We start from the raw sequence: 27,059 nt of genomic DNA, 5'->3' as shown, positions 1-27,059 counted from the left end.
TGTGTATTGGCTCCAAGGCAGAAGAATGGTAAGGGCAATGGGGGTTAAGTGACTTGCCTAGGGTCACACAGCTAGGGTCACACAGTGAGAACAAAAATTTTAAACAACCTACATGTCCAGAGATTGAGGAACAACTGAAGAAACTGGCATATGAACATAATAAATTATAGCAAATAAGAAATAACAGGTAGAAGATAAAAAGGAATATGGGGAGGTTTAAAGTGCCTGAGTGAAGAAAACAATAAAATATATATTGATAATCACAGTAGCTAGTGTTTATAAAACACTTTAATGTTATCTCATTTGAACCTCACAACAACCCTGAGATGTAGGTGCTGTTATTATCTTCATATTACAGATAAGGAAACTGAGGCAGAGAGCAGTTAAGTGACTTGCCCAGTCATATAGCTAATATTAGGGTAAGCTGAGCTTTAAGGAAAACTAAGACATTGAAGAGATGGAGGTGAGATGAAAGAGTACATTCCAGGTGTTGGGGCCAGCTAGTACAAAGGCATGGAAAGGGGAGAATGCATATCTGAATAGCAAAAAGACCAGTTTTATATGACAGAGTGGCGAAGGGGAATAATGTATGAAAAAGTAGTTTGGAGTTAGGTTATAAAGGACTTTAGATGCCAGGCAGAGGAATTTTTTACCTGATCTTAGAGGTTGATTGTGTAGTTGATCAACTACAGTTGATTGTGCAGGAGAATGACACCATCAGAATTGTGCTTTAGCATTATGGTCTTCCTAGTTCTTTAGGTGATGGAATAGAAAGGGAAAAGGTGTGGCAGAGAGGCCAATTAGGAATCTACTAGGGTTGTGGTTATTGGAATGAAGAGAAGGGAAAATTGATGACTGATAGGATCTGGAGAGTGAGGGGTTGAGAGTGTTAAAACTGAAGACCTGGGTAACTAGAAGAATAGTGATGCCCTAGACAGAAATAGGGTGTTTGGGAACAGTTGTTTTAGAGGAAAGATGATGGTTTTTGTTTTGGACATGTATTTAGGGTACCTATAGAACATCTGGTTTGAAATGTCTAGGAAGAAGTTGGTGATATTATGAGACTGGTACTCAGGAGAGAAACTAAAGTTAGATATTTATTTCTGTAGACTTAGAGATGTATATTTGAGAGTAATCTGCAGGGAGATAATAGTTAAACTCCTGGGAATTAATGAGATCACTGAAATAGTGTAGTATCTTCAGTTACACCTAGAGTTAGGGAGTAGGAGTGAGGTGACACAGTGGATAGAGCATTGAGTCTGAAGTCAGGGAGACTCATCTTCCTGATTTCAAATTTGATCTCATATCCTTAGTAGCTGTGTGACCCTGGGCAAGTAACTTAACCCTGTTTGCCTCAGCTTCTTCTTCTGTAAAATGAGCCAGAGAAGGAAATGGCAAACCACTCCAGTATCTTTGCCAAGAAAACCTCAAATGGGGTCATGGAGAGTCAGACAACTGAAACAATTGAATAACAACAAAAGAGGGAAAGTGGCTCCACACCCTAGCTGGAAATGCTAGGTGTAACTGAAGGCTCTGTCCTAGCTTCCCTTTTCTTTTTTCTCTACACTCTCAGAGGAACAGCACCAAGGAACATTGCCTTTTTCTCTTTTTTTATTTAAAAACCCTTACCTTCAGTCTTAGAGTCAATGCTGTGTATTGGCTCCAAGGTAGAAGAGTGGTAAGGGCTAGGCAATGGGGGTCAAGTGACTTGCCCAGGGTCACACACCTAGGAAGTGTCTGAGGCCAAATTTGAACCTAGGACCTCCCATCTCTGGTTCTGGCTCTCAATCCACTGAGCTACCCAGCTGCCCCCCTCTTCTTTTTCTCTTTTGAACCAGATAGCTATTTATTTCCTTTAACACAAAAGACTCAGAGGTTTGCCCCGACAAAAACTTAAGGCATAAAGTTGTCTCTTTTCTCTGAGAAGCTTGCTCAAGACCCCTCTTCTTTTGGCCAACCTAGTTGTTTGTCATGTCCTACAAGAAATTGTAGTTTTAGGGAGTGCCTCCAATAGGACAGCTGGCACTGACTGAGGAACCCAGGAATTCCTGAACTCCCAAGTAGTCAGTAGACTTGGAAGTCTATTTCTCTCCATTACTTTTTAGTCCATCATGCTCAGGGGAAAACACAGAAAGCAGAAGCAGTGGCAAGGGCTGTGAGAAGCAGTCTCCTGTTTTGGTTGCCAACATATACTGTTGCTACTATTTGCAAGCAGCTTCTGCTATTTTTTTAAAACGCATACCTTCCATCTTCTTATTAAACCCTCACCATCCATCTGTGTATTGGCTCCAAGGCAGAAGAGTGGTAAGGATTAGGCAATGGTAGGGGGGGGGGGGGGTTAGTAACTTGCTCAGGGTCCCATGACTAGGCAGTGTCTGAACCCAGGACCTCTCTAGGCCTAGCTCTCAATCCACTGAGCCCTCTAGCTGCCCCCTAGCTTCTACTCTTTTGAAAAAAAAATATCTATATATCTATATATACTTATAGCGGGGTGGCTAGGTAGGAAAGTGAATAGAAGGCCAGGCCAGGAGTCAAGAGGTCCTGGGTTCAAGTGTGACCTCAGATATATCCTAGCTGTGTGACCCTGGACAAATCACTTAACCCTCATTGCCTAGCTCTTGTTGCTCTTCTGTCTTAGAACTGATACTAATAAAGAAAGTAGGAGTTTTGTATATATACACACACTCTCTCTTATGAAACTGACTGGCATCAACTGACATAGGCATTTCCATATATAAAAGACATGAAAAAAGGACTGTTTAGAAAATGATGAAGCTATTATGAGCAATCTATTGTTTGAAAGTATGTATTCCTTTTACCCTGGTAATGCCAGCTCTGCCCTGCTTGTCTTCATTGCCTTTTGAACTTCCTTCTGCTCCCTTTTGTGTATTTTTAAAATGTTACTTTGATGTTCTTCTCTTTCTTTTTTTTTACATCACTATCACTATCCCTATACCCCCATAATATAATACTTCCACTCGTTCTTTGCCTGCATCATCCTTCCCCACCCCTCCAGGAAATTCTCCTTTGTAACAAATAAATGTAGCCAAACAAACCAAATTTGAGTTGTAATGGTTGTGCAAGAAAATCTCTATTTCGTGCTCCCATCCCCAGGATCACTGACTGTTCACTGAGAAATGAAGAATGTCGTCAAAAGGGTCAGGCACATCTTTAACCCAAAAGAGTTACAGACTGACCTCTGATTCTGAGAAGCCCAAAGTCACAGGTAAGAGACCTGGGCAAGAACCAGGGGGAGCCATGGAGGAGGGAACTCTGGAGTATTTGTGATCATGTTGCTAGCACTTAATAATACAGTCATTTAGGCTGAAAAAGTGTCTTAAGGAGAAGAATCAAAAGGCCCAGCTATTAATAAATTAGTCCCCTACTCCCTGAGTAACAGTCCTTTAGTGTTTCCCTTTTCTCCAACTCTTTCCTGCACAATATGGCTTTCTTTCTTGAGTATTCCCCTAGCTCAGCTAGGTTGTAACTAAATACTGCACAGTTGACCTAGCACCTTGTTAAGCATATGACTTCCATTCCCTTGTCTTTTTCCCATTTGGTTTCATGTGCTACAGGTATTGTCAATGAAGACTTACTGAATGACTACCTCCAGCATATCTTTCCTAGTCTGGATGAGATCCCCTCTACCACTGCTAGCAGGTACAGTGGCCCTCTTTCTCTAGCAAATATGAGGCTGGTTTGGGGGAGATCATACCAGAGCTGCTGCTGCTGTTGGGACCTATCCTTTCATGTGGGGTAGGGGTTGGTCAGCTGGTTTTCTGTCAATAACAAAAGATTAATAAATATTTAGTACCTTCTATGTGTAGAGCGCTATAGCTGTCTTAGGAAGACAGAAAAGGTTCTTAGGGGCCTGAATATGTCATTGATAGGTATGAGTTGTACCTCTAAATTGAGATCTTGCTGAAATGAAAAGCAATATAGAGTAGATACTGAAAAAGAATACCATTTTAAGCTGGTACTTATGTTCTCTAACAGTCAAGAGCAGAGGGAAAAAAGGTTGGCTTTTACTGATGTTAATATGATAGAAAACATATCCCCTACCTTCTTTTAAATTTCCAGGCTGTATAGGATAATCTGGCATGCTCACTGTAAAAAGATACATTCAGGGCAATGCAGCAAAAGTAAATGATCAAGGAACAATGTAGTCTGTAAGTGCTTTAAGAGTTCAGTAGAAAGAAAGGTCTCATTGTAGGCTGGGGGTCAGGGGGACCCTAGAGATATCCAAGGCCAGACCTTATAGTGGGGTCAGAATGCCAGCTGGAGTCATGGGAAGCCCTCTTCTTCTCCAGCTGTTTGCCAAGCAGCTAGCGAGTAGCCTCATGTAAGTGGATAACCATCTTGATAGGAATTAATCAAGAAGCTATTTTAAAAAAAACTCTTACCTCTGTTTAGAATCAGTACTAAGCAGGACAGAAGAGTGGTAAGAACTAGGCAATGGGGGTTAAGTGACTTGCTCAGGGTCACAGAGCTGGGAAGTATCTGAGGCCAGATTTGAACCCAGTTTCTCTAGTTTCTAGGTCTGGCTCTTTATCCACTGTCCCCCCTAGCTGATAATAATAACTGATAAGTTATTATTGCTATTTATTACCTTACATTTACAAAATAACTTATGGTTTATAAAGTACTTAATGTATATGAGTTCATTTTATCCACTGAGGTCAATACTTTATAAGTGTTATCTCCATTTTACTGATGAGGAAGCTGAGGCTCAGAGAGCGGAAATAATAATTTGCTTAAGAGCTCAAAGGGATGGAGCTATTGTCAGAGCCAGACCTCCATCCTGAATCTCTTGACTTTAAATCCAATCTTTTTTCTCCCATGTCACACTACTATTTAAAGGCAATTTGTTTTGGAAAGTGAAGAGTCATTAAAAATAACAACAGCAACACAACCCTTATCTTCTGTCTTAGAATCAATACTTTGTATTGGTTCCAGGCAGAAGAGCTGTAAGGACTGGGCAGTGGGGATTAAGTGATTTGCCCAGGGTCACACAGACTAGCAAGTGTCTGAGGCCAGTTTTGAGCCCAAGACCTCCCATCTGTAGGCTTGGCTCTCAATCTACTGAGCCACCTAGCTGCCCCAAGAGTCATTTTTAAGTGCCTGCTATGTATTTGGTGCTCAGGATCCAAGATAATTACATTGCCTCTGCTTTTAAGAAATTTAAAATTGGGGGGGGGAGGCTGAGAATGGATGAGGTACAGTGTTCATAGATAAATATGATGCAAGAGAGAAGGTTCTAGAGGCAAAGGAGAGAGCCAGAGTGCTCTATTAAATATGAGAAAGGAGAGATTATTTTCAGCTGGAGAGATTATTTTGGAAAGTGAATTTCTTATGCATGAAGAGCCTAGACTTTCCCGTATTGGGTTTACTTAAAGGAAGCTTCCCCTTATACCTAACAAATGGGTAGGTGAGTGGCAATCCCAGGTAGTAGTCACTGCCAGGCTACCATGCCAGCAGGGAAGTTATAGTTGGGTCATCATACCTGGCTTCCTCCTGCAGCTTACTTTCTGGGTAATGGAAGCCAGATACAGGATGAAGCTTAGAATTGCTGGGTCCAAGTGCCTCTCTGCTGCCTTCTTGTGAAGCTAATATAGAAATGTAGAGAGTTGTTCCCCATCCCACAACCCTCCTTTTGCTTTAGTAATAAAAGGGCAATTGGATGAAAATTGTGCTATAGAAAAGGACCACCTGAGAATGTGTTGCAGGCAGGTTTTCCTGTTTGATGAGGCCAAGTTAGATAGCTGGAGAAAGGGAAAAACTGCAGACAGGTATTTGCTATTGCTGGGCTTGCAGTAAGTCCAAAGTGACTGGTATTTTTTGCTACTAGGGGTAGGGCCCTAGGGCTCTGTGGAGAGTTGTTTGGGGGAATGATGCCCAGGAATACATTGCCTAAACCCTGCTAAAGTTACATTCCTTCCTCTATTCTTAGGTGCTGAGCTCATGTCAGAGCAGCCAGGGAAGCTAAGAATAACACCAAGACCTTTTTACTCTTGGGAAATCAGTTAAGGTTACAGTGGACAGGAAGGAAAGCAGAGGTTACCTTTGCCCTGAGATGAGGGACTGTTGGTGACATCATGCATTATCTGCCTTTATATTTTAAGATTCACACATGCTGTAGAATAGTACATGGTAGCTTTGAGTTGGAGGGTCTGCTATATCTTTTGGGGTTGATTCAAGGATAGGTAGTGGGGAGAGATGTTTGTTCTTCCTTTACCATTTTTATATCTAGCCAAAGTTAGGGATTGGCATGACATTTCCAACTGTATTATAGATCAGATCAGTTTTTCCCAGAAACAAAGGGGAAATATAGCTTCTATATGTAAACAGGATTTTCTGACTTTATTTTTTTAATTTAATTTAATTTATTTAGTCAATTTAGAACATTATTCCTTGGTTATAAGAATCATATTATCTCCCTCCCTCCCCTGCCCCTCCCCTTCCTGTAGCTGACACCCAATTTCACTGGGTATTACTTGTGTCCTTGATCAGAACCTATTTCCATGTTGTTGATGTTTGCACTAGGATGTTCATTTAGAGTCTACATCCCCAACCATATCCCCTCAACCCATGTATTCAAGCAGTTCTTTTTCTTCTGTGTTTCTACTCCCACAGTTTTTCCTCTGAATATAGATAGTGTTTTTTCTTGTAGATCCCTTCAAGTTGTTCAGAATCACTGCATTGCCACTAATGGAGAAGTCCATTACATTCAATTGTACCACAGTGTATCAGTCTCTGTGTACAATGTTTTCCTGGTTCTGCTCCTTTCACTCTGCATCAATTCCTGGAGGTCATTCCAGTTCACATGGAATTCCTCCAGGTTATTATTCCTTTGAGCACAATAGTATTCCATCACCAACATATACCACAATTTGTTCAGCCATTCCCCAATTGAAGGGCATCCCCTCATTTTCCAATTTTTGGCCACCACAGAGCACAGCTATGAATATTCTTGTATAAGTCTTTTTTCTTATTATCTCTTTAGGGTACAAACCCAGCAGTGCTATGGCTGGATCAGAGGGCAGACAGTCTTTTAGCACCCTTTGGGCATAGTTCCAAATTGCCCTCCAGAATGGTTGGATTAATTCACAATTCCACCAGCAATGCATTAATGTCCTGACTTTGCCACATCCCCTCCAACATTCATTACTTTCCATTGCTGTCATGTTAGCCAATCTGCTAGGTGTGAGGTGATACCTCAGAGTTGTTTTGATTTGCATCTCTCTGATTATAAGAGATTTAGAATACTTTTTCATGTGCTTATTAATAGTTTTTATTTCTTTAACTGAAAATTGCCTATTCATGTCCCTTGTCCATTTATCAATCGGAGAATGGCATGATTTTTTGTACAATTGATTTAGCTCTTTATAAATTTGAGTAATTAGACCTTTGTCAGAGGTTTTTGTTATGAAGATTGTTTCCCAATTTTCTGCTTCCCTTCTAATTTTGGTTGCATTGGTTTTATTTGTACAAAACATTTTTAATTTGATGTAATCAAAATTATTGATTTTATATTTTGTGTTTTTTTCTAGCTCTTGCTTGGTTTTAAAGTCTTTCCTTTCCCAAAGATCTGACATGTATACTATTCTGTGTTCACTTAATTTGCTTATAGTTTCCTTCTTTATATTAAAGTCATTCACCCCTTCTGAGTTTATCTTGGTGTAGGGTGTGAGGTGTTGATCCAAACCTAATCTCTCCCATACTGTCTTCCAATTTTCCCAGCAGTTTTTATCAAATAGCAGGTTTTGGTCCTGAAAGCTGGTATCTTTGGGCTTATCATAGACTGTCTTGCTGAGGTCATTTACCCCAAGTCTATTCCACTGATCCTCCTTTCTGTTTCTTAGCCAGTACCATATTATTTTTATGACCACTGTTTTATAGTATAGTTTGAGATCTGGGACTGCATTTTTTTTTTCATGATTTCCCTGGATATCCTTGATCTTTTGTTCTTCCAAATGAACTTTGTTATGGTTTTCTCTAATTCAGTAAAAAGGTTTTTGGTAGTTTAATGGGTATGGCACTAAATAAGTAAATTAAGTTGGGTAGGATTGTAATTTTTATTATGTTAGCTCGTCCTACCCATGAGCAATCTATGCCTTTCCAATTCTTTAGATCTCGTTTTAATTGTGTGGAGAGTGTTTTGTAGTTGTGTTCAAATAGTTCCTGTGTTTGTCTCAGCAGATAGATTCCTAAGTATTTTATATTGTCTAGGATGATTTTCAATGGAATTTCTCTTTCTAATTCTTGCTGCTGAGATGTGTTGGACATATATAGAAATGCTGATGACTTATGTGGGTTTATTTTGTATCCTGAAACTTTGCTAAAATTGTTGATTATTTCAACTAGATTTTTGATTGATTTTCTAGGATTCTCTAAGTAGACCATCATATCATCTGCAAAGAGTGATAGCTTGGTCTTTTCATTGCCTGTTTTAATACCTTCAATTTCTTTTTCTTCCCTAATTGCTACAGCTAGTGTTTCTAGTACAATGTTAAATAATAGAGGTGATAATGGACATCCTTGTTTCACTCCTGATCTTATTGGGAATGCATCTAGTTTATCCCCATTGCAGATGATGTTAGCTGATGGTTTTAGTACTACTAAATATTTTAATACTGTTTATTATTTTTAGGAACGACCCTTCTATTCCTATACTTTCTAGTGTTTTCAATAGGAATGAGTGTTATATTTTGTCAAAGGCTTTTTCTGCATCTATTGAGATAATCATGTGATTCTTGTTGGTTTGCTTGTTAATATGGTCAATTATGTGGATGGTTTTCCTAATATTGAACCATCCTTGTATTCTTGGTATGAATCCTACCAGTCATAGTGAATAACCCTCATGATCACTTGCTGGAGTCATTTTGCTAGTATCCTATTTAAGATTTTTGCATCTATATTCATTAAGGAGATTGGCCTATAGTTTTCTTTCTCTGTTTTTGACCTGTCTGGCTTTGGAATTAGTACCATATTTGTATCGTAAAAGGAATTTGGTAGAACTCCTCCTTTGCTTATTCTGTCAAGTAGTTTGTATAATATTGGAATTAGTTGTTCTTTGAATGTTTGATAGAATTCATTTGTGGATCCATCTGGACCTGGGGATTTTTTCTTAGGGAGTTCTTTGATGGCCTGTTGGATTTCTTTTTCTGATATGGGATTATTTAGGAATTCTATTTCTTCTTCTGTTAGTCTAGGCAGTTTATATTTTTGTAAATATTCATCCATATTGCCTAGATTGGTATATTTATTGCCATATAATTGGGCAAAGTAGTTTTTAATGATTGCCTTAATTTCCTCTTCATTGGAGGTGAGATCCCCCTTTTCATCTTTGATGCTGTTAATTTGCTTTTCTTCTTTCCTTTTTTAATTAGATTGACCAGTACTTTGTCTATTTTATTTGTTTTTTTCAAAGTACCAGCTTCTAGTCTTATTTCTTAAATAAATAGTTCTTTGACTTTTCAATTTTATTAATTTCTCTTTTGATTTTTAGGATCTCTAATTTAGTCTTCATCTGAGGATTTTTAATTTGTTCACTTTCTAGTTTTTTAATTTTTAATTTGCATGCCCAATTCATTGACCTCTGCCCTTTCTAATTAGTATATAAATTTCCCCCTGAGTACTGCTTTGGCTGCATCCCATAGATTTTGAAAGGATGTCTCATCATTGTCATTTTCTTCAATGAAATTATTAATTGTTTCTTTAGCTACCCGATTTTGGAGAATTGTATTTTTTAATTTCCAATTAATTTTTTATTTGCCTCTCCATGTACCCTTACTTATTATTATTTTCATTGCATTGTGATCTGAGAAGGTTGCATTTATTATTTATGCTCTTTTGCACTTCTTTGCAATGTTTTTATGCCTTAGTACATGGTCAATCTTTGTGAATGTACCATGTGCTGCTGAAAAGAAGGTGTATTCCTTTTTGTCCCTATTTATTTTTCTCCACATATCTACTAACTCTAATTTTTCTAAGATTTCATTCACTTCTCACCTCTTATTTATTTTTTGGTTTGATTTATCTAGTTCTGATAGAGGAAGGTTTAGGTCTCCCACTAGTATAGTTTTTCTATTTCATCCTTGAGCTCCACTAGTTTCTCCTTTATAAATTTGCATGCTATGCCATTTGGTGCATACATGTTGAGTACTGATATTTCTTCATTGTCTATACTGCCTTTTATCAGGACATAATTACCTTCCCTATCTCTTGACTAGATCTGTTTTTACTTTGGCTTTGTCAGATATCATGATTGTGACTCCTGCCTTCTTTTTATCAGTTGATGCCTAATAGATTTTACTCCATCCTCTTAATTTTACCCTATGCATGTTTACCTTCCTTGATTTTCTGACTTTAGCTATAGAACTGAGTGACCTAGTAGAATCTAGCCTCTTGTTCTCCTTAATAAACCTTTTGAGAATAGCCTAGACAGTTGTTTGTGTGGGGTAGATTAAATCTACTCATTTCTCTAATTTAACTCAGTTTTTAGTCTGACATTGGCCTTGGGACCCTTCAAGCTAGTGATTAGCTCATGTTCTAAGTCTCTGATGCTTTCTTGGCTACAGAGGATAAGACTAAGAGGGGAAGTACTTGGAAAACTGGCTTAGATGATCCAAATGTCCAGTGGAAGAAGAGTGAGCCTAAGAGGTAGTGGATTCACCATCCATCACTGACTGTCTTCAAGTGAGAGGCTGGCTGATTACTTGTTGGGGATTCTTCTTCAAAGATCCCAATGTCTCAGAGTGGATAGGACCCACAGAAGCTACATCTAGTCCAGCCTATATCTAAGCAATAATCCCCTCTACAACATCACTGTCAAGTAGATAGCAGCTCTCTTGCTTTTTTTTTTTAAGATTCCAAGAACTAATTACTTCCAAAGGAATCTTATTCCACCACTGAACAGCTATAAGTATTAGGAAGTTTTTCTTACATCAAATCAAAATATATGAGTAGGATTGTATGACCTCTGAGATCTTTTAAAAAATTTTCCCCTATTATATGTAAAATAATTTTTTTACATTCATTTAAGTTTTGAGTTCCAAATTTTTTTCCATTTTCTGAGCTTCTCTCCCTCCCTCTTTCCCAGAAAGAAGCGATCTGATATAGATTTTGTATGTGCCATCACATAAGACATTTTTCCATGTTACCCATTTTGTGGAATAGATAAAATCTCTTCTAATTCTGCTATTTTAAAATTCTATTTGTATGGCTTTGGGACTTATTGCCATTGTTCTTAATCCTTCCATGTACAGTGAGCTTATATCCTATAGTACCAGGACATGTGGCTCCATTAGTGAGGAATAACCCTGGTTTCCTTGACTCTTGTTAGTGTTTTGCAATTTCTTCAGGGTTTGGGAAATATGGCTCAATAAACTCCCATTGCCTAGAATAGATGAAGTGAGTCTCCCTTTTACCCTCTTTTCCCAGAACACTCCTGACTTTTCAGAACCTACAGGAGCATCTGCACCAGCTGCTGAAGGAGGAGGAGGAGGCTGAAGAGAGTGAAGGTAGAGAGTGTCTTTGAGGGGTCTGAAACTCATGCTCTTGTGGTGGTGATGACTGAGAATTAGTTTGGCACTGTGTTCACAGGCATAGGAGTAGATGAGAGCTTTTAGAATGAAACAGGAGCTGGGGCCCTGAAAGACTGGGACCTTTTATGAGCAAAATGCTAATGGAGCCACCCTGTTCTCTTAAAATGGGAAGGGGGGCTATGGGGCCTCTTGGGATCCCTGGAGTATTATGCATTTATGGAATAACTATGTCTGCCTCTTGAAATTTTTTCCTTCCCAACAAAGGCCCCCCAGAACAGACCTGGATCTCTCAACCCAAGATACTCCTCTTATAGCTTCTTTCTTATTTGTTAGACCTCAGGACTTGTTTTGGGTTTCACAGGGGATTTAGAAAAGAGGAAGCTGTTAACAGAAACTTTGGACAGCTTTAGTTTTAGGGAGAAAGCCTAGGCTGGGAATATTGCTGGAATCCAAATAGGTAATTACCCCCATCATATATTGTGAAAAGCTGAGATTTTGAAACATGTCTTAAGAAAATCAGTCTGATTTTAGCCTATCAGGTGAGGTGGTTTGTGACTGACCACAAGAGAGAGCCTTCTCACTGATATCACAGCTCAGTCTTTTGTCCATTCAGATCTTTGGTTTTGCTTTAGATGATTTCAGCTGACCATCTTATTTCTTTTCTATTTCAGAACAAGTTGTAGAAGGGCGGCTTGGGCCATCCACTGTGGTCCTGGATCACACAAGTGGCTTTGAGGGGTTACTCTTGGTGGATGATGACCTTCTTGGTGTGAGTTTGGGGGTGGTTATGAAATGGGGAGATAGGATAACCTCTGTCAATGTTAGGGAGGGCTGTAGAAATCCTTGGGTAATGGCTGTCCTAATTTTTGCTATGCTGCAATTTGCTACTTTTGACCTTTGTGCCTTGAATATATGATTCATTTGGGAAAGGTGCATGTAACCTAAGGGTTAGTACACAGGGGATTGAGTTAACCTTTTATGGTTTGGGCCTTCCTGAAGAAGTTAATGAACCAAAGAAACAAGTTCCATGGTAATGCTAATCCTCCTTAACCTGGAGGGACCTGGCTAGATCTCTGCTACTCTTGAGCATGGTGATTAGGGGAAAGAATAATGAGGGTTTTGACCAGCTCTCATTGAGATGATGCTTTGGGACCCCTTCTCTTGTCCAGGAGAGACTTTTTCCTTCTCTTTTTTTAAGTAGTTCTGAAGGGGAACAATAATTGTCTGTTTCAGAAAGGAGTGTGGCTAGGGATTTATCCTGGGCACCCAAATCCCTTTCCTTCCTTGGCTTAGGTTATTGGACACAGTAATTTTGGCTCCATCCGGGCCACCACCTGTGTATATAAAGGTAAGTACCTTCAGCTGATTGGGGAGAATGTGATTGGGGCAGAGGCTTTCACAGGGTCTCCACAGAGAAAGATGAAGGAATGTTTTGTCCTGTGTGCTGATCTTTCTGTGAGCTTTGAGGTCTTAGGTGCCATGTGCTAGTGTGGGGTTATTGAATGCCAAATTAAACATATCAAATGAAGGGGAAGCAGGACTTGGAAATCTCCTGCAGTCTCTGTGGAGTGAGGCTTGCCAATGAGAAATGAAGCCTTTCTCAGTGCAACATGGTGAGATTCTTAGTGTGGTGTTTACCAGAGGCATAATAATAGCTCCTCAGTAATGGAGCAACATGTGTCCAACTTTCTTCCAGGGAAATGGATCTATGAGGTACTCATCTCCTCCCAGGGCCTCATGCAAATCGGCTGGTGCACCCTCAATTGCCGATTCAACCAGGAGGTAAGTTAACTTGGTGTGTTTGTATTCAGACTTTCCTCTTGTCCTATAGAACCTCACTGGGGCTTACTTGACTTGATGAGTACAGAGGCCTGTGCACAAATTCCAGAGTTGAGGAAATACCTGGGAGTGCCCCCAGGGCAAAGACCCTTTTACCTGAGAAAAGCCAAGTTAAAGTTATAGCAATAGGCCCTCTGTCTTCCCCTCATAGACATAGTCTGACTTTATCCTAACTTACTCTGCCCTCTCTCTTCCCAGAGCTGGAGCAGTCTGTGAGAAAATAGTATCATATCACATTGTCTGAGATGACAACCATTTATTAAGTATCTAATGGCGGAAAGTCCTGTTTTGGCTTCCATAAGGGTTAGAAAGCTTATCCGAGATATGACCACTAGTCCCTCATGGAGTTTCCAGGATATGGTAAACACATAAATAACTTGTTCCACTTGTTTCAGTTGTGTCCAACTCTTGGTGACCCCATTTGGGGTTTTCATGACAAAGATATGGACTGGTTTGCCATTTCCTTTCCTAGTTCATTTTACAGATGAGGAAACTGAAGCAAACAGTTAAAGTGATTTGTCCAAGGTCAAACAGATAGGAAGTGTCAGAGGCCAGATTTGAATGCAGGTCTTCCTAATGACAGGCCCAGCCACCTAGCTGCCTCAAAGCTTACAGATGATCAATAATTAAGGATAAAGGAAATGACTGTTGCTCTTACCTATAGAAGTTTACCCAGTGTAAGTAACCATCACAGTGAGGAGGCCTTAAGCTTTCTCAGGCAGCTAACATGTGATTTTCTGTCCAAGAGGAGCTGAAATAGAAAACCTAGAATGTATCAATTTATCAAATGTTAAGAGGAGATTGTTTGTGAGTACAACCTGAGAAAATAGGGAAGAGCAATGGAAGGAAAAAATGAGTCTGTAAAAAGTCAGGTTATCCCAAGAACATTTATAGGTGAAATTGGGAGGAGAAAAAACAGTCAAAAAATGCCACCAATCCGCCATTAGAGACTTATTTTTTTGTCATCTCAGATAGTAAGACCAGAGTAGAGAAGAAAATTGTTGGAGGTGACAGTTTTGAAAGCATAAAAGAATTGATTTTTCAAGATATTTGAAAGAGGAGGAAAATGCCAAATAATTGAGGGGGGAGGGAGGAAATCACAGCATTATTTCAAAAGGAAAAAAGTGATCAGGAGGATATAAATAACTATTAGCATATATGCCTATGTTCTCATTGCTAGAAAATCTTTATGACATCACTGATGAAAATGTGAGGTTGGCACCATATTTTCGCAGTCATATAGGTTGACTAATAAGTGTTCACTTTGCTCATTTTTTTAAAAGTACTTGATTTTAATGAAGCAAAATGTTGCCTTAAAAATTCTCTTCCTGTCCCTTGATGATTTTCAAACATGTATCACCATCATGCAAGATTTCTTGATTGATGCTATCATAGAGAGAATGTGATTCATTCACATTCTAATCAAGTGAGATACTAATATCAAGTGAGACATAGAATAGGAAGATGTATGCTTGCCAAAAGTGTTTGATTCTATCTTGGAAGATATCTGCACATACTCCAGATGGGAGGAATTCCTAAAGTTGGTGAGGATGCCTCTGCCCTCATTGATAGTATGTCAAATACACCAAACCCTTAATTACTACAGGACCTCCTCAATGAAGTCCCTGATCAGCTTGCCTAATAGTCCATGTAGAAAGAACTAGATAGAGAAGGAATAGATGGTGCATGCAGCTGGATGGACAGGCCAGTGAATTAGTGTGTTGGTATGTATTTTTTTTAAATCCTTTCCTTACATCTTATAATTAATACTAAGTATTGATTCTAAGGCAGAAAAGTGGTAAGGGCTAGGCAGTCACAGAGCTAGCAAGTGCCTGCAACCAGATTTAAACCCAGGACCTCTTGTCTCTAGACCTGCCTCTTTATCCACTGAACCATCCAGTTGCCCCAGTATATATATGTGTGTTTCTTTTTTAAATTTACTAAGATTTTATTTTTAGCTCAATTACATAAAAAATTTTTTTAACCATTTTCTTTAAGTTTGAGCTAAATTCTCACCCACCCTCTTCCCTGAGATCGCAAGTAATTTGATATAGGTTTTACATATGTAATAGTGTAACATCTTTCCATATTCATCTCTTTGTGAAAGAGAGTTTGAATAAACAAAAGAAATATGAAGAAATTATGTGAAATATAGTACATCTTTTTCATTTTTATTTTTAAAATTTTATTTAATTGATTAATTAAGAAAATTTTTCCATGGTTACATGATTCATGTTCTTTTCTTCCCTTCCTCCCAACTCCCTCCCGTAGCCAGTGCGCAATTCTATTGGGTTTTACATGTGACATTGATCAAGACTCCATATTATTGATATTTGCTGTTAAATTTTTATTTGGTTGGACTTGTTATTAAATTGGTGGTTGCCAGGGATTTATTTTCTAAATCCCAAAATGAATTACTAAAGTAGAATGGAATTTATGGTAGTTTTATTTACAATAGAGGGAAGATATTAAGGAATGAGAGAGAGAGAGAAAACTCTGGCTTCCTCTGAGCCAGGAAGAAATTCTAAGACCCTAATCAAGGAAAAGGAGTCTCAAGATGATGGGCCTTTTTTGGAGGTTCACACCTCCAGAAAGGGCAAGGAACTAAGTCAGCCTTTACACTCCCCACTGTGACCATCTAAAAAGAAAGCAGTCCGAGATCTCCTGCATGAGCTCCTCCAGGAGTGTCTGTCTTCCAGTCTCTCCTCAAGTGTCTGTCTTCCCTCCAGCTCCAAGTAACTGATCCTTCACTCCAAACCTGATTCTCTTCAGTCTTTGTTTCCTCTATTTAAAGACCTTTTTCTCTTGTGTCACCTCCCCTAAATTTCACATCTACTGATCACAGTGATGCTCCTCTCCAGAACCACTCAATGTATGAAATGGGTGTTCACACCTTTTTTGGTTAGATCATACTTTTTTTGGTTAGATCACACTTTTTGTAGTTAGTTCATACCTTTAGTGGTTAGTTAATACCTTTTCCTGGTTAAAATGGTTATATCTACTTTAAATACTGAGTTAACACTTTTGGGGATTAAAATCTAAAAATAGATAGGGGATTACAATTCAATTTTCACAATAAAGGAAGAGCTAAGTATCTTCATTGTTACAATCAGGAGATAGCCAAATCCAATCTTCACATTGCACTAGGGTGATGGAGTCTACATCCCCAATCATATCTCCATCAACCCATGTGATCAAGCAGTTGTTTTCCTTCTGTGTTTCTACTCCCACAGTTCTTCCTCTGAATGTGGATAGTGTTCTTTCTCATAAGACCTCAGAATTGTCCTGGATCATTGCATTACTGCTAGTAGAGAAGTCCATTACATTTGATTGTGCCACAGTATATCCATCTGTATATGTGTATAAAGTTCTCCTGGTTTTGCTCCTTTCACTCTGCATCAATTCCTGTTCCAGTTTGTATGGAGTTCCTGGAGTTCATTGTTTCTTTGAGCACAATAGTATTCCATCACCAACATATACCACAATTTGTTTAGCTATTCCCCAATCAAAGAGCACCCCCGCATTTTCCAATCTTTTGCTACCACAAGGAGTGCAACTATAAATATTTTTGTATAAGTCTTTTTCCTTATTATCTTTTTGGGGCATAAACCCAGAAGTGGTAAGACTGGATCGAAGGGTAGGCAGTCTTTTAAAGCCTTTTGGGTGTAGATCCAAATTGCCTTCTAGAATGGTTGAATCAATTCACAACTCCACCAGCAATGCATTAATGTCTCAATTTTGCCATATTCCCTTCAACATTTATTACTTTCCTTTGCTGTCATGTTAACCAATCTGCTAGTTGTGAAGTGATACATTGGCTCTGCCTCCCTCATTTCCTTTGTTGTAAGGGAGGAATTAATTTTGAAGATATATTGAGAAAATGACTAGGGTATTAAAAAATCAATGAAAAATTTTAAAAAGAAAAATTATCCTGCTTAACAGAAAGTCATCTCTTCTACTTTAAAAAAATTATATAACCTTTTCTACTTAGGCCATGTATCTAATTGGTACTCATGTACATAATATAAGATTCTAGTCTAAGCAGTTGTTTAAGTGGAGCCATGCTGGCATTTTATGATTCTTGTTTCCTTTAAACTTTTTAAAAAATCTGCTTTTTATTATGAACATAATAATCAATATCAAACATTTTAATACATAGAGAACAAAAAGGTGGATCTAGTTAACACTGAACTATTATGTTTAATTGCTTCTGGATCTTGTCTAATCTGGACCATTGATCAATTTTCCCATTTTTTTACCAAACGATTTTAATGATTATTGCTTTTATGGTATTCACTAACCATCTCTTTTAGAATTTTGCCAGGATTCAAATAAAAGCTCACTGACCTTTAATTTGTAGACTTTAGCTCATTTTCCTTTAAAAAAAAATGACAGCCTTTGCCCTTTTAAAGTTATCTAGTGCTTCCCCCATTCTCCTTGATCTTTCAGAGCTCACTGATTCTGGTTTAATATTCACAACTTAACTTTTATTTTTTTCCCTCTAGTATCTTAGAATATGGTTATTTTGGGGCCCAGTGACTTGAACTAATCTAGGACAATTATGCTACATCTTTGTGTTTGTTTTCTTGTTATGTACTCTTCTAAAACCTTCTGCACCTATCTTTAACAAACATACATTTATTGGCAAGTTCCTTGTGTAACTATATTGGTTTCTTTAGGAATTATTTCTCTTCATGCCTTCAGATGTTTTTGAGATTTCCTTGGCAGGTTTTTTCTCTATGATCTTAAGTCACAGGATCTTTCCCATCCTTTTTCTGAACCCTTTGAAACAGCCTCTAGGGTATATATTAGACCAATTCTGGCATTCATAAGAATATCAATTTAGAATTGGAAGGGATTTAAAAGGTCATCTAGTCCAATCTCTCATTTCATAGATGAGGAAAGTTAAGAGATTAAGTGACTTCCAGAGGCAGGATTAAGTGACTTCCCCATAATTCTACATTCAGCACTCCAAGTTCACTGCACCTTCCATTGTTCCATACTTCATTCCCTGAGAGATCTACATTTTTAAGACACCCTAGAGCTCATTCTGTCCAATCCCTCCTCTTACATGATTTGTTTACATGACTTGTTTGAGGTAACACAAATAGGTAAAGTGTGAGAATTCCTATTGGAACTCAGGACCTATGAGTCCAAGTTCACACTACCTTTCCTTTCTGTCCTTTCATCAGTAAGCATTGACATCCTGACTCTGAGGGTTCCCACATAAAAATAAAGCTGTCTGACCCTCCAGGAACTTATATTCTACTTGGGGAAAATAATTCATAAGTAAATATAAAAGATATACAAAATATACAATAATATACAAAATACACAAAAATATACAAAATAGTTGGGAGGTGTTGGGAGAGAGTTATTAACACCTGAAGGGATTAGAAAGGACTTAGCAGAGGAAGTGACACTTCTGCATCTTTTTTTAAAAGGGAAAGAATTCAGGGCAAATATATGGAGGTAGGAGATGGACTGTTTTTTATTAACTTGGTTAGTCCAAAGAATATGTGAAGGGCAAAGTAGAAGGGGAGAGGGGAGAGAATATATATTTATATAGCATCTACTATGTACCCAGGTACTGTGTTAAGCACTTTACAGATATTATCTCATTTGATCCTCACAACAGCCCTTGAAGGTAGCTGTGGTTATTCTCATTTTAGAATTGAGGAAACCAAAGCAACATGACTTGACCAGAGTTGTACAGCAAGTAAATGACTGAGTCTAGATTTGAACTTAAGTCTTCTTGACTCCAGACCCAGCACTCTGTCCACCAATACCTAGCTGCCTTAGGAGAGTAGAGTGAAATAATTATGAAAAGAAAGGGTTGGAGTCAGATTTTGAAGGATTTAGAATATCAAACAGGATAATTTGTGCTTATTCTAGAGGCAAATAGGAACTCCACAAAGCCTCTTGAGAAGAAGGTAAGATGTTCAGCCTTGTGCTTTGGGTATATAAGTTTAGAAACCATGTGGAGGATAGGCAGGGAGGGAAGAAGCTTGGAAACAACACAAATCAGGTTTCTATTTTTAATCAGCAGTTTGGGCAAGAGGTGATGATGAAGGCCTGGAGAAGGATAGTGGTCACCATTTTGAGTGTGGAGAAGGGGATGGAGGGGAGAGAGCATTTTGAGAATCAACCATAGTTGGCATCTGATTGGATTTGAGGGTTGAGAGAAAGCGAAGAGTCAATAATGACTTTATAGTGGGACATATGTGACTGGAGCAGCAGTAGGAATGGATAATTTGTGAAAGAGGCCTACTTTCTTGAGGCAGCAGAATTCTCAGTGATTCAGTTTCCATGTCCTTGAACTGCAGAACTGGTGGCTGCAGATCCTGGGACTACTTGTGACTTTCTTTTGTAATTTTGTAATTTTCTAATGCACTTATCCTGTAAGTGAGTATTGTAGCCACATTGATATCTTATCCCACTTCCAATCTAATGTGCTCCTGTAAAGCAGATCTCCTGCACACAGAAAACACTGAAGAAATGTTTGTTGTGTTGTGGGGGAGGAGTGAAGTCTCATGTTTTCATTGTTTGTTTTTTTCTTCTCAGGAGGGCGTTGGAGACACACCTGACTCTTATGCTTATGATGGTAACAGAGTGCGTAAGTGGAATGTGACCACAACTAACTATGGAAAAGTGAGTATTCCCCTGGAAGCTGAGGAAAGTAGGTCCTGCTATGGATCTGTCAGACTCCTCTGGAGAAGTATCCCACCTTGACTTCTGGGTTTAAACAATGACTTTAGCTCCCACCTTCCTCCCTGCCCCTCAAATGTTTTTGAGTCAGCCCCTCATTTGTCTATTGCATCCTTCTTTCTCCCCATAACTCCCCATCTCTTCTGTCCTGAGATTTCAACATATGCCATAGAGGACAAATTGGGGGAACTAGTGCATTGCTGCTCTTGGACCTGAGGGTAGAGAATTGATTCTAGGCAAGAAAGTAGGTCTTATTTACAGGTGTTGGGAGTTCCCTTAGTTCCTTGGCTTTGTATCAGCTTTTCTTTGGACCTAGGGTGTGTTTATTGATAGACTTATCCTAAGCATAGGCCTAGAAAGCATCAGAATCCTTCCCTGTTTTGAAACTTGGGGCTCTACTGTAGAGTTGTGAAAAACTATTTTTCATTGACTATCCAGCCTGGCTTGTGCTATTGTTTCAAATAGGCTATATTTTTGTGAGCCTCTGAAATGTGACTATCTAACCAATGATCTCTTCCTTCTCTGAACAGTCCTGGGCAGCTGGAGACATTGTGAGTTGTCTGATTGACCTGGATGAGGGCATCATCTCTTTTTGTCTGTAAGTCTTTTTGCATCTTAAACTTTTGATTCAGAGACTGTGTACTTTTCTACACCTGAAGCTAAGATTCCTTCCTGGATAGAAGTGGGGGAGATACTGGGCTCCCTGCCATATCAGACTGTTGAGCTATGCTTCTAGCAGGCTAAATAAGTTCCTTCTGACTCAGGTTTTAATGATTTTTATTATTTTATTTTATTTGTTTTATTTATTTATTAAAAAACCCTTACCTTTCATCTTAGAATCAATACTGTGTATTGGTTCCAAGGCAGAAGAGTGGTAAGGACTGGGCAATGGGGGTTAAGTGACTTGTCCAGGATCATACAGCTAGGAAGTGTCTGAGGCCAGATTCGAGATCTCCTGTCCATAGACCTGGCTCTCAATCCACTGAGCCATCCATCTACCCCGGATTTTTATTATTTTAATAGTTTTAATGGTTTTATGATTTTATGTGTGAGTATTCCTGTAGAGGTAAGATAAGGCCCCTCTAGATCTGAGAGTCTGTAGACTACCATTTTCCTATGGAGCAATAGAACCACTGGATTTTGCTTATAAGACCCCTGATTATTACAGCCTGAGCAAGGCCAGTGACATTTTTACTGAGCTATAATGGAATAGATGGGAGTCTCTCCTAAAACTTTCTTGGGTATTCTAAGCAATTGGTAGGCATCATTGAGCCATGAGTTTGTACTATCTTACTGATAATTCCTTAGCCTAAGAATAAGTAAGAATGGCTAGAATTAATTTCATTTACCCTTACCTTTACTCTTAGGAAAAGCCTGAATGAACTTTGGGAGGAGCAGGACAAGGTGGACCATAGATCCTAAAGAAAAGAGTAGTTAGCCCATATTGGATGTGTGGAAGTTTGACCTGCCCTTTTTAGCACAGAGCTGCCTGGGGCAGTGTTCTTGCTGCCTTGACCTTTTGGCTCATGAGTACCCAACATCTTGTATCCTTGATGTGCTGAGAAGCATTTGTCCACTAATATCCTCCAGGCCCATGACATATGTCTTTTGTGTTGTTCACTCATCCATATATGCTTCTGTTCATTTACTCATTCATTAGACAGGCATTTCTGAGGTACTTAACATAGGCAAGGCTCTGTGCCAACTGTTGGTAATAAGAGCTCATGTATCTATGACATTTTCAGCTTTACAGAACTCTTCATAATGCTCCTGTGAGGTAGTAAGTAAATTTGTAAAATGAGGAAACCAAGTCTCAGAAGTTTAAGTGTTAGAGAGCCAATGCTAGAGCCCAAGTCTGAGGACTCTTAGACAAGTGTTCTTACCACACCACAATTCATTTCTTTAGCTCAGAAGCTTCAAAGAAATATTTATTCAATATGAGATATAGACCCAAAACCCTGAGAGGGATTACATCATGCTCTATTGAGAGGCAAACAGCTGTCCTTATAATATCCATTTTTTCCCATGTATGATTTAGTCTGAGGTTCTCAGGTATAATCCTACATTTTTCAGGGCCCCTGATATCTCTGTGATTATCCCATTTTGCCCAGCCTTCCACCTTTTTCTTTCTGCTTTCCTCTAACTGGGTACAATTTGCCCAGTGGGGTTGTCTGTTTCACACTTGCAATTGCTTCTGTTCTCTAAGATCATTGTGAGTAGGAACTGTGTCTTATTTAAATTTTGTGTCTCCCCTGATAACTAATCTAGTGCTCTACACATAGTAGATACTTTAAAAATGCTTGTTTTTATTGTTCTGCCCCAGGAATGGTGTCTCTCTGGGAACTGCTTTTGACAACATCACCAGGGGCTCTGGAATGGCCTATTTTCCAGCTATCAGCCTCTCTTTCAAAGAGTCTGTTGCATTCAACTTTGGCAGCCGGCCACTGCGATATCCTTTAAAACAAACAAACAAGCAAAAAGCCACAACAGCAAATTAGGGACTCCTCCAGCCACAACCTTGAGTTTCTTGTTGTTGCAAAAGGTTTGAAGCTCTTAGGGTATCTGCTGAACATCTGGACCCAAGACTTCCAGTCCCAGGTCATTTCCTGGCTTGGCTAGAAGAGGGTTTGGGGTCCTCATCTTTCAACCTTGTGTACAGATTGGTGTTTCCCACTTAACTCCCTGCTACATATCCAATGGAGGATTATCGACCCCTACAAGATGCCCCTACTACTGATTTGGTCAAGGCTCATAAACTTCTTGGTTATCTGAAGAATGTCCTACACTTGGGGTTGGACCCAGCGGTGAGTCTTTGGACCAGGGGATGGGATGATCTTTCTCTGAAGCATTTACCTTGAGAAAGCCAGATTTATTTTCAAGTAAGGGATTAGACTAAGATGAGATAAAAGGATGAGGGCTAAGGGTCCATCTTTTTTACTTCTTTATAAGCTGCCTTCTTTGCAGGAAGGGAAGCTGGTGGAGAGGGAAAGTTCAACATGGCAGCTTCGGGGAGAACCCACAGTGCTAATCACCATAGCACACATCTTCAACCACTTTGCTCCACTCATGGTGAGTGCCACAAGCTTTCAGACCTTTCCCTCTTGCTGGAGGTCCCTTCATCCTGAACTTGACTTGACTGCACACTCAGTTTAAGATATTGGCTTGGGATCTGAGGGGGTGTGGACAGGGAACTTCTTCTCAAGAAGTATTGAAACCTACTTCTACCTCATTTCTTCCTATAGAGTATAAGCTCCTTGAGGGCCAGGACTGTTTTGTTTGGTCTTGGTATCCCTGGGGCCCAACATCATAGATGTTGTTTAAGAAACATTGAAATGAATTGTTAGTCAAGTGTACTTAGTCCTTCCATTTTTCGGTAGGTTTATAAAATCACAGATTGTAGGATTATATCTCCAGAACCAGAAGGGACTTGAGGGGCCTTCTAGTCCAGCCCTTTTGTTTTACAGTTGTTGGAGGATAACTGATTTACCCAGGGTAACACAAATAGTAGACAGAAGAGGCAAGTGTCCAGGACACCCATATCCTCTGACTTCGTAGTTAGCACTCTCCACTTTGCTGGGCTTCTTTTTCTGTTCCTCCTTCATCTACTGCAGAAAGTAGTTTATGTCATCACATCATAGGCTGGTGGTGGGTGAAGCTGTGGTCAGGTCTGCACAGGCATGACTGTCACTCCCCTGCTCAGTCACTTCTAGTGATTTCTTACTACTCCAGGATAAGACATAAACTCCTCTGGCTTTGACAGCCCTTCATGATCCCTGGCCCCAGCCATTTTTTTCCAGGCTTATACATTGCTCATCTTAGCACATTTTATAATCCAGCTAAACTAGCCTTCTTGCTATTCTTCGTATACAACACTATATCACATTTCCCTACCTTTTCACAAACTGTCTTGTATGCATAAGTGGTGTTTTTTCCCTCATTTTTTGCCTTGAAGAATCCCTAGCTTCATTTGATGCTTAGCTTGTGAACCTCCTAGAGGAAGCCTCTACTGATTCTCCCAATTTTGCCTTTTATTTTTGAATTCTTATATGTACATACACACACACGTTGTCTCCCTATGGCACATATATCAGGGACATAGTAGATATTTGATAAAATGTTTTTTGACTGATTTATTTTCTGCAAAACCAATCTCTCTATATCAACTGTCTAATAGTATATGCAGTACCATAACCATAGTCTCTCATCTCTTCAGAGAAAGAGAGGAGATGCATTAACTCAGGCCATCTTCAGAAATAAGCTTGATAATTATCATTATACAACATTGTGTTTCATTTTTTCCCTTCTCGTATACATTGTGATCATTGTATATTTTGTTTTCTCTTGCTTATTATCAATACATATTAACAAATATTTATTAAGGCACTGAGCTATACATCAAGGATACAAAAATGACAGTTCTAGTCCTCATAGTCTCATCCACTTTCTCCACTGAAGACCCACCCTGATACCTATCTCATCATGGGGGTGACTTCAAGTTCTCAAAGTTTATGCCAGATTGGTGGGACCTGACAAACTATAAGGGCTTCATATATATGAGGCAGGTGATGTTCTGCTTGTTATCTAAGGACCAGTCTAGCAAAATTTGTAAACTTCTCACCGAAGGGTTTTTTTTGGAAGAGGAGGGAAGGCTACAGCAACTTAATTTATTTTCATTAAAAAAAAAAAAACCCTTTACCTTCCATCTTAGGATCAATATTGTGTTTTTGTTCCAAGGCAGAAAAATGGTAAGGACTCAGCAGTGGAAGTCAAATGACTTACCCAGGGTCATACAGTTGGGTAGTGTCTGAGGCCAGATTTGAACCTAAGATCTTCCATTTCTAGGCCTGGCTCTACATCCACTGAGCCACCTAGCTGCCCCCCTATAGCAACTTATAAAACTGTCTGTTGAAGTGTGGAGGATTGTGCTTTGTATTGGTGGTATAGTATCCCCATTAATAAAATCACAAATCTTTTAAAATGTGAATAGGATGAACACACTCATGAAATGGAAGGAGATAGCATGATGAATTAGAAACAAAAAAAATCCAGCAATAAGTTGCTTACAAGAGACAAATGTTAAACATAAAGAAAAACACACAGAATTAAAATAAGGGGCTGGAGCTGAATCTCTTGTGCCTCAGCTGAAGTTAAAAAAGTCAGGAGTAGCAATCACAATCTCAGATAAAGCAAAAGCAAAAATAGACGTAATTAAAAGAGATAATCAGTGAAACTACATTTTGCTAAAAGTAATCATAGACAATGAATGGCTTCCTTTCTCAAATATATAGGGAACTGAATCAAATTTATAAAAATAAGAACCATTCCCCTAATTGATAATAAAACAAGGATATGAACAAACAGTTTTCAGTAGAAGAAATCAAAGCTGTTATTGGTTAGAGAAGTGCAAATTAAAGTAACTGATATATCACCTCACACCTATCAGATTAGTTAACTGGACAGATAAGGAAAATGGCATGCTATAGGGGATATGGAGAAATTGGGATACTAATACAGTATTGATGGACTGATCTAACCATACTGGAGAAAATTTGAAACTGTGCCAAAGGACTATGAAAAACTGTACATACACATCCTTTGATTCAGTAGTACCATCCCTAGATTTGTATCCCCAAGAGATCAAAGAAAAGGGACATATAAGTTAAAAAAACAATTTATAAAAGCTCTTCTTGTGGTGGGAAGGATTTGGAAATTGAGAGATGCCCTTCAGTTTGGCAATATACAAATTGTGGTGTATGATTATGATGAAATACTATTGTTGCCATAAGAAATGATTCCAGAGAACGTTGGAAGACATATGAATTGATACGAAGTGAAGTGAACAGAAGTAGAACATTGTATGTAGTAGCAGTAATATTGTAATGATGATCAACTGTGAAAGAAAATAGCTAATTCCAAGGGACTAATAAAATATGCTATCCATTTCAAGAGTGAGAACTGATGAATTCTTGCATGCAAAATAAAGTATAATTTTCTCACTTTATTTTTCTTGCTTCTTTTATGATATAGCTAATATGGAAATTTTTGCAAAAGTTGATAACATTGTTTTCTCAGCAGGTGGGGGAGGGGCCAGAGAGAATTTGGAAATCAAGAAAAAATTGTTAAAATGAATAATATTTTTTAAAAGAGAAAAATGACCATGGAAAGACTAAATTATGTCCATTGGCAAAAAAAAAAACTTTGGAAATAACTTAATATATATATATTTTAAACCCTTACCTTCTGTCTTAGAGTAAATACTGTGTATTGGCTCCAAGGCAGAAGAGTGGTAAGGGCTAGGCGATGGGGGTTAAGTGACTTGCCCAGGGTCACACAGCTGGGAAGTGTCTGAGGCCAGATTTGAACCCAGGACCTCCCGTCTCTAGGACTGGCTCTCAATCCACTGAGCTACCCAGCTGCCCCCTGATAACTTAATATTTTTGTTGTTTTTCCAACTAGTTTTTTAAGTTTTTAGGGGTCAGAGGCTGTTTCTTATATTTCTTTTTATCTTTTTAAGTTCCTGACAGGGTTGAGCACATACTAGGCACTTCAATAAATGTCTGACTCAGGCAAATAGAAGCCTGTTACTCAGGAATATAAGAAGCCATCTCCTTGAGGCATAATTGCTGCTGGGATCTCAGTATTTAGTTCATCATCAATCAACATCAACCTCTTGTTCTTTGTTATATATAGTGTAAAGTATACTTGGTGGAAGATGTTCTCATGAAATTTCTACTAGACATCTTGGAGAAAGATGGGCCAGTGGAGTCTTTCCCACTCATCCAGCAACTCCTGGATCTTATGTGGCTTCTCATGGAGGTGAGTTATAACATTATAGAATGTTAGAGCTGGAAAGGGATCTTAGAGATAGCTGAGTCTAATCCATTCATTCAATAGAGAAGAAAGCAGAAGTATTAAAGAGTGGGGAAGGACCTTTCTTCCCAGGTCACACAGGAAGTAGCAGAACCA

General features: G+C 38.8%; 1 protein-coding gene across 6 annotated transcripts in view; it reads left to right on the top strand.

Annotated features, from left to right (window-relative positions):
* The window catches only part of RNF123 (ring finger protein 123), a 155,352-nt gene that overhangs the window by 33,803 nt on the left and 94,490 nt on the right, over positions 1-27,059 (top strand). For 5 of the 6 annotated variants that reach the window (XM_056805050.1, XM_056805049.1, XM_056805051.1 and 2 more), the window contains exons 2-13: positions 3,115-3,226; positions 3,576-3,660; positions 11,443-11,522; positions 12,218-12,315; positions 12,840-12,894; positions 13,243-13,328; positions 19,950-20,036; positions 20,624-20,691; positions 22,417-22,548; positions 22,789-22,897; positions 23,058-23,162; positions 26,784-26,909. In XM_056805050.1, the coding sequence (XP_056661028.1) occupies positions 3,145-3,226; positions 3,576-3,660; positions 11,443-11,522; positions 12,218-12,315; positions 12,840-12,894; positions 13,243-13,328; positions 19,950-20,036; positions 20,624-20,691; positions 22,417-22,548; positions 22,789-22,897; positions 23,058-23,162; positions 26,784-26,909 (1,113 nt within the window). In that variant the 5' untranslated portion in view covers positions 3,115-3,144. Of the gene's footprint in view, positions 1-3,114; positions 3,227-3,575; positions 3,661-11,442; positions 11,523-12,217; positions 12,316-12,779; positions 12,895-13,242; positions 13,329-19,949; positions 20,037-20,623; positions 20,692-22,416; positions 22,549-22,788; positions 22,898-23,057; positions 23,163-26,783; positions 26,910-27,059 lie in introns of those variants that run through there. The other variant, XM_056805054.1, reaches the window with a different exon arrangement.

Source organism: Monodelphis domestica, chromosome 7 (assembly GCF_027887165.1).
Source record: "Monodelphis domestica isolate mMonDom1 chromosome 7, mMonDom1.pri, whole genome shotgun sequence".
Lineage (NCBI taxonomy): Eukaryota > Metazoa > Chordata > Mammalia > Didelphimorphia > Didelphidae > Monodelphis > Monodelphis domestica.
This window is presented reverse-complemented; position numbering and strand designations above follow the sequence as displayed.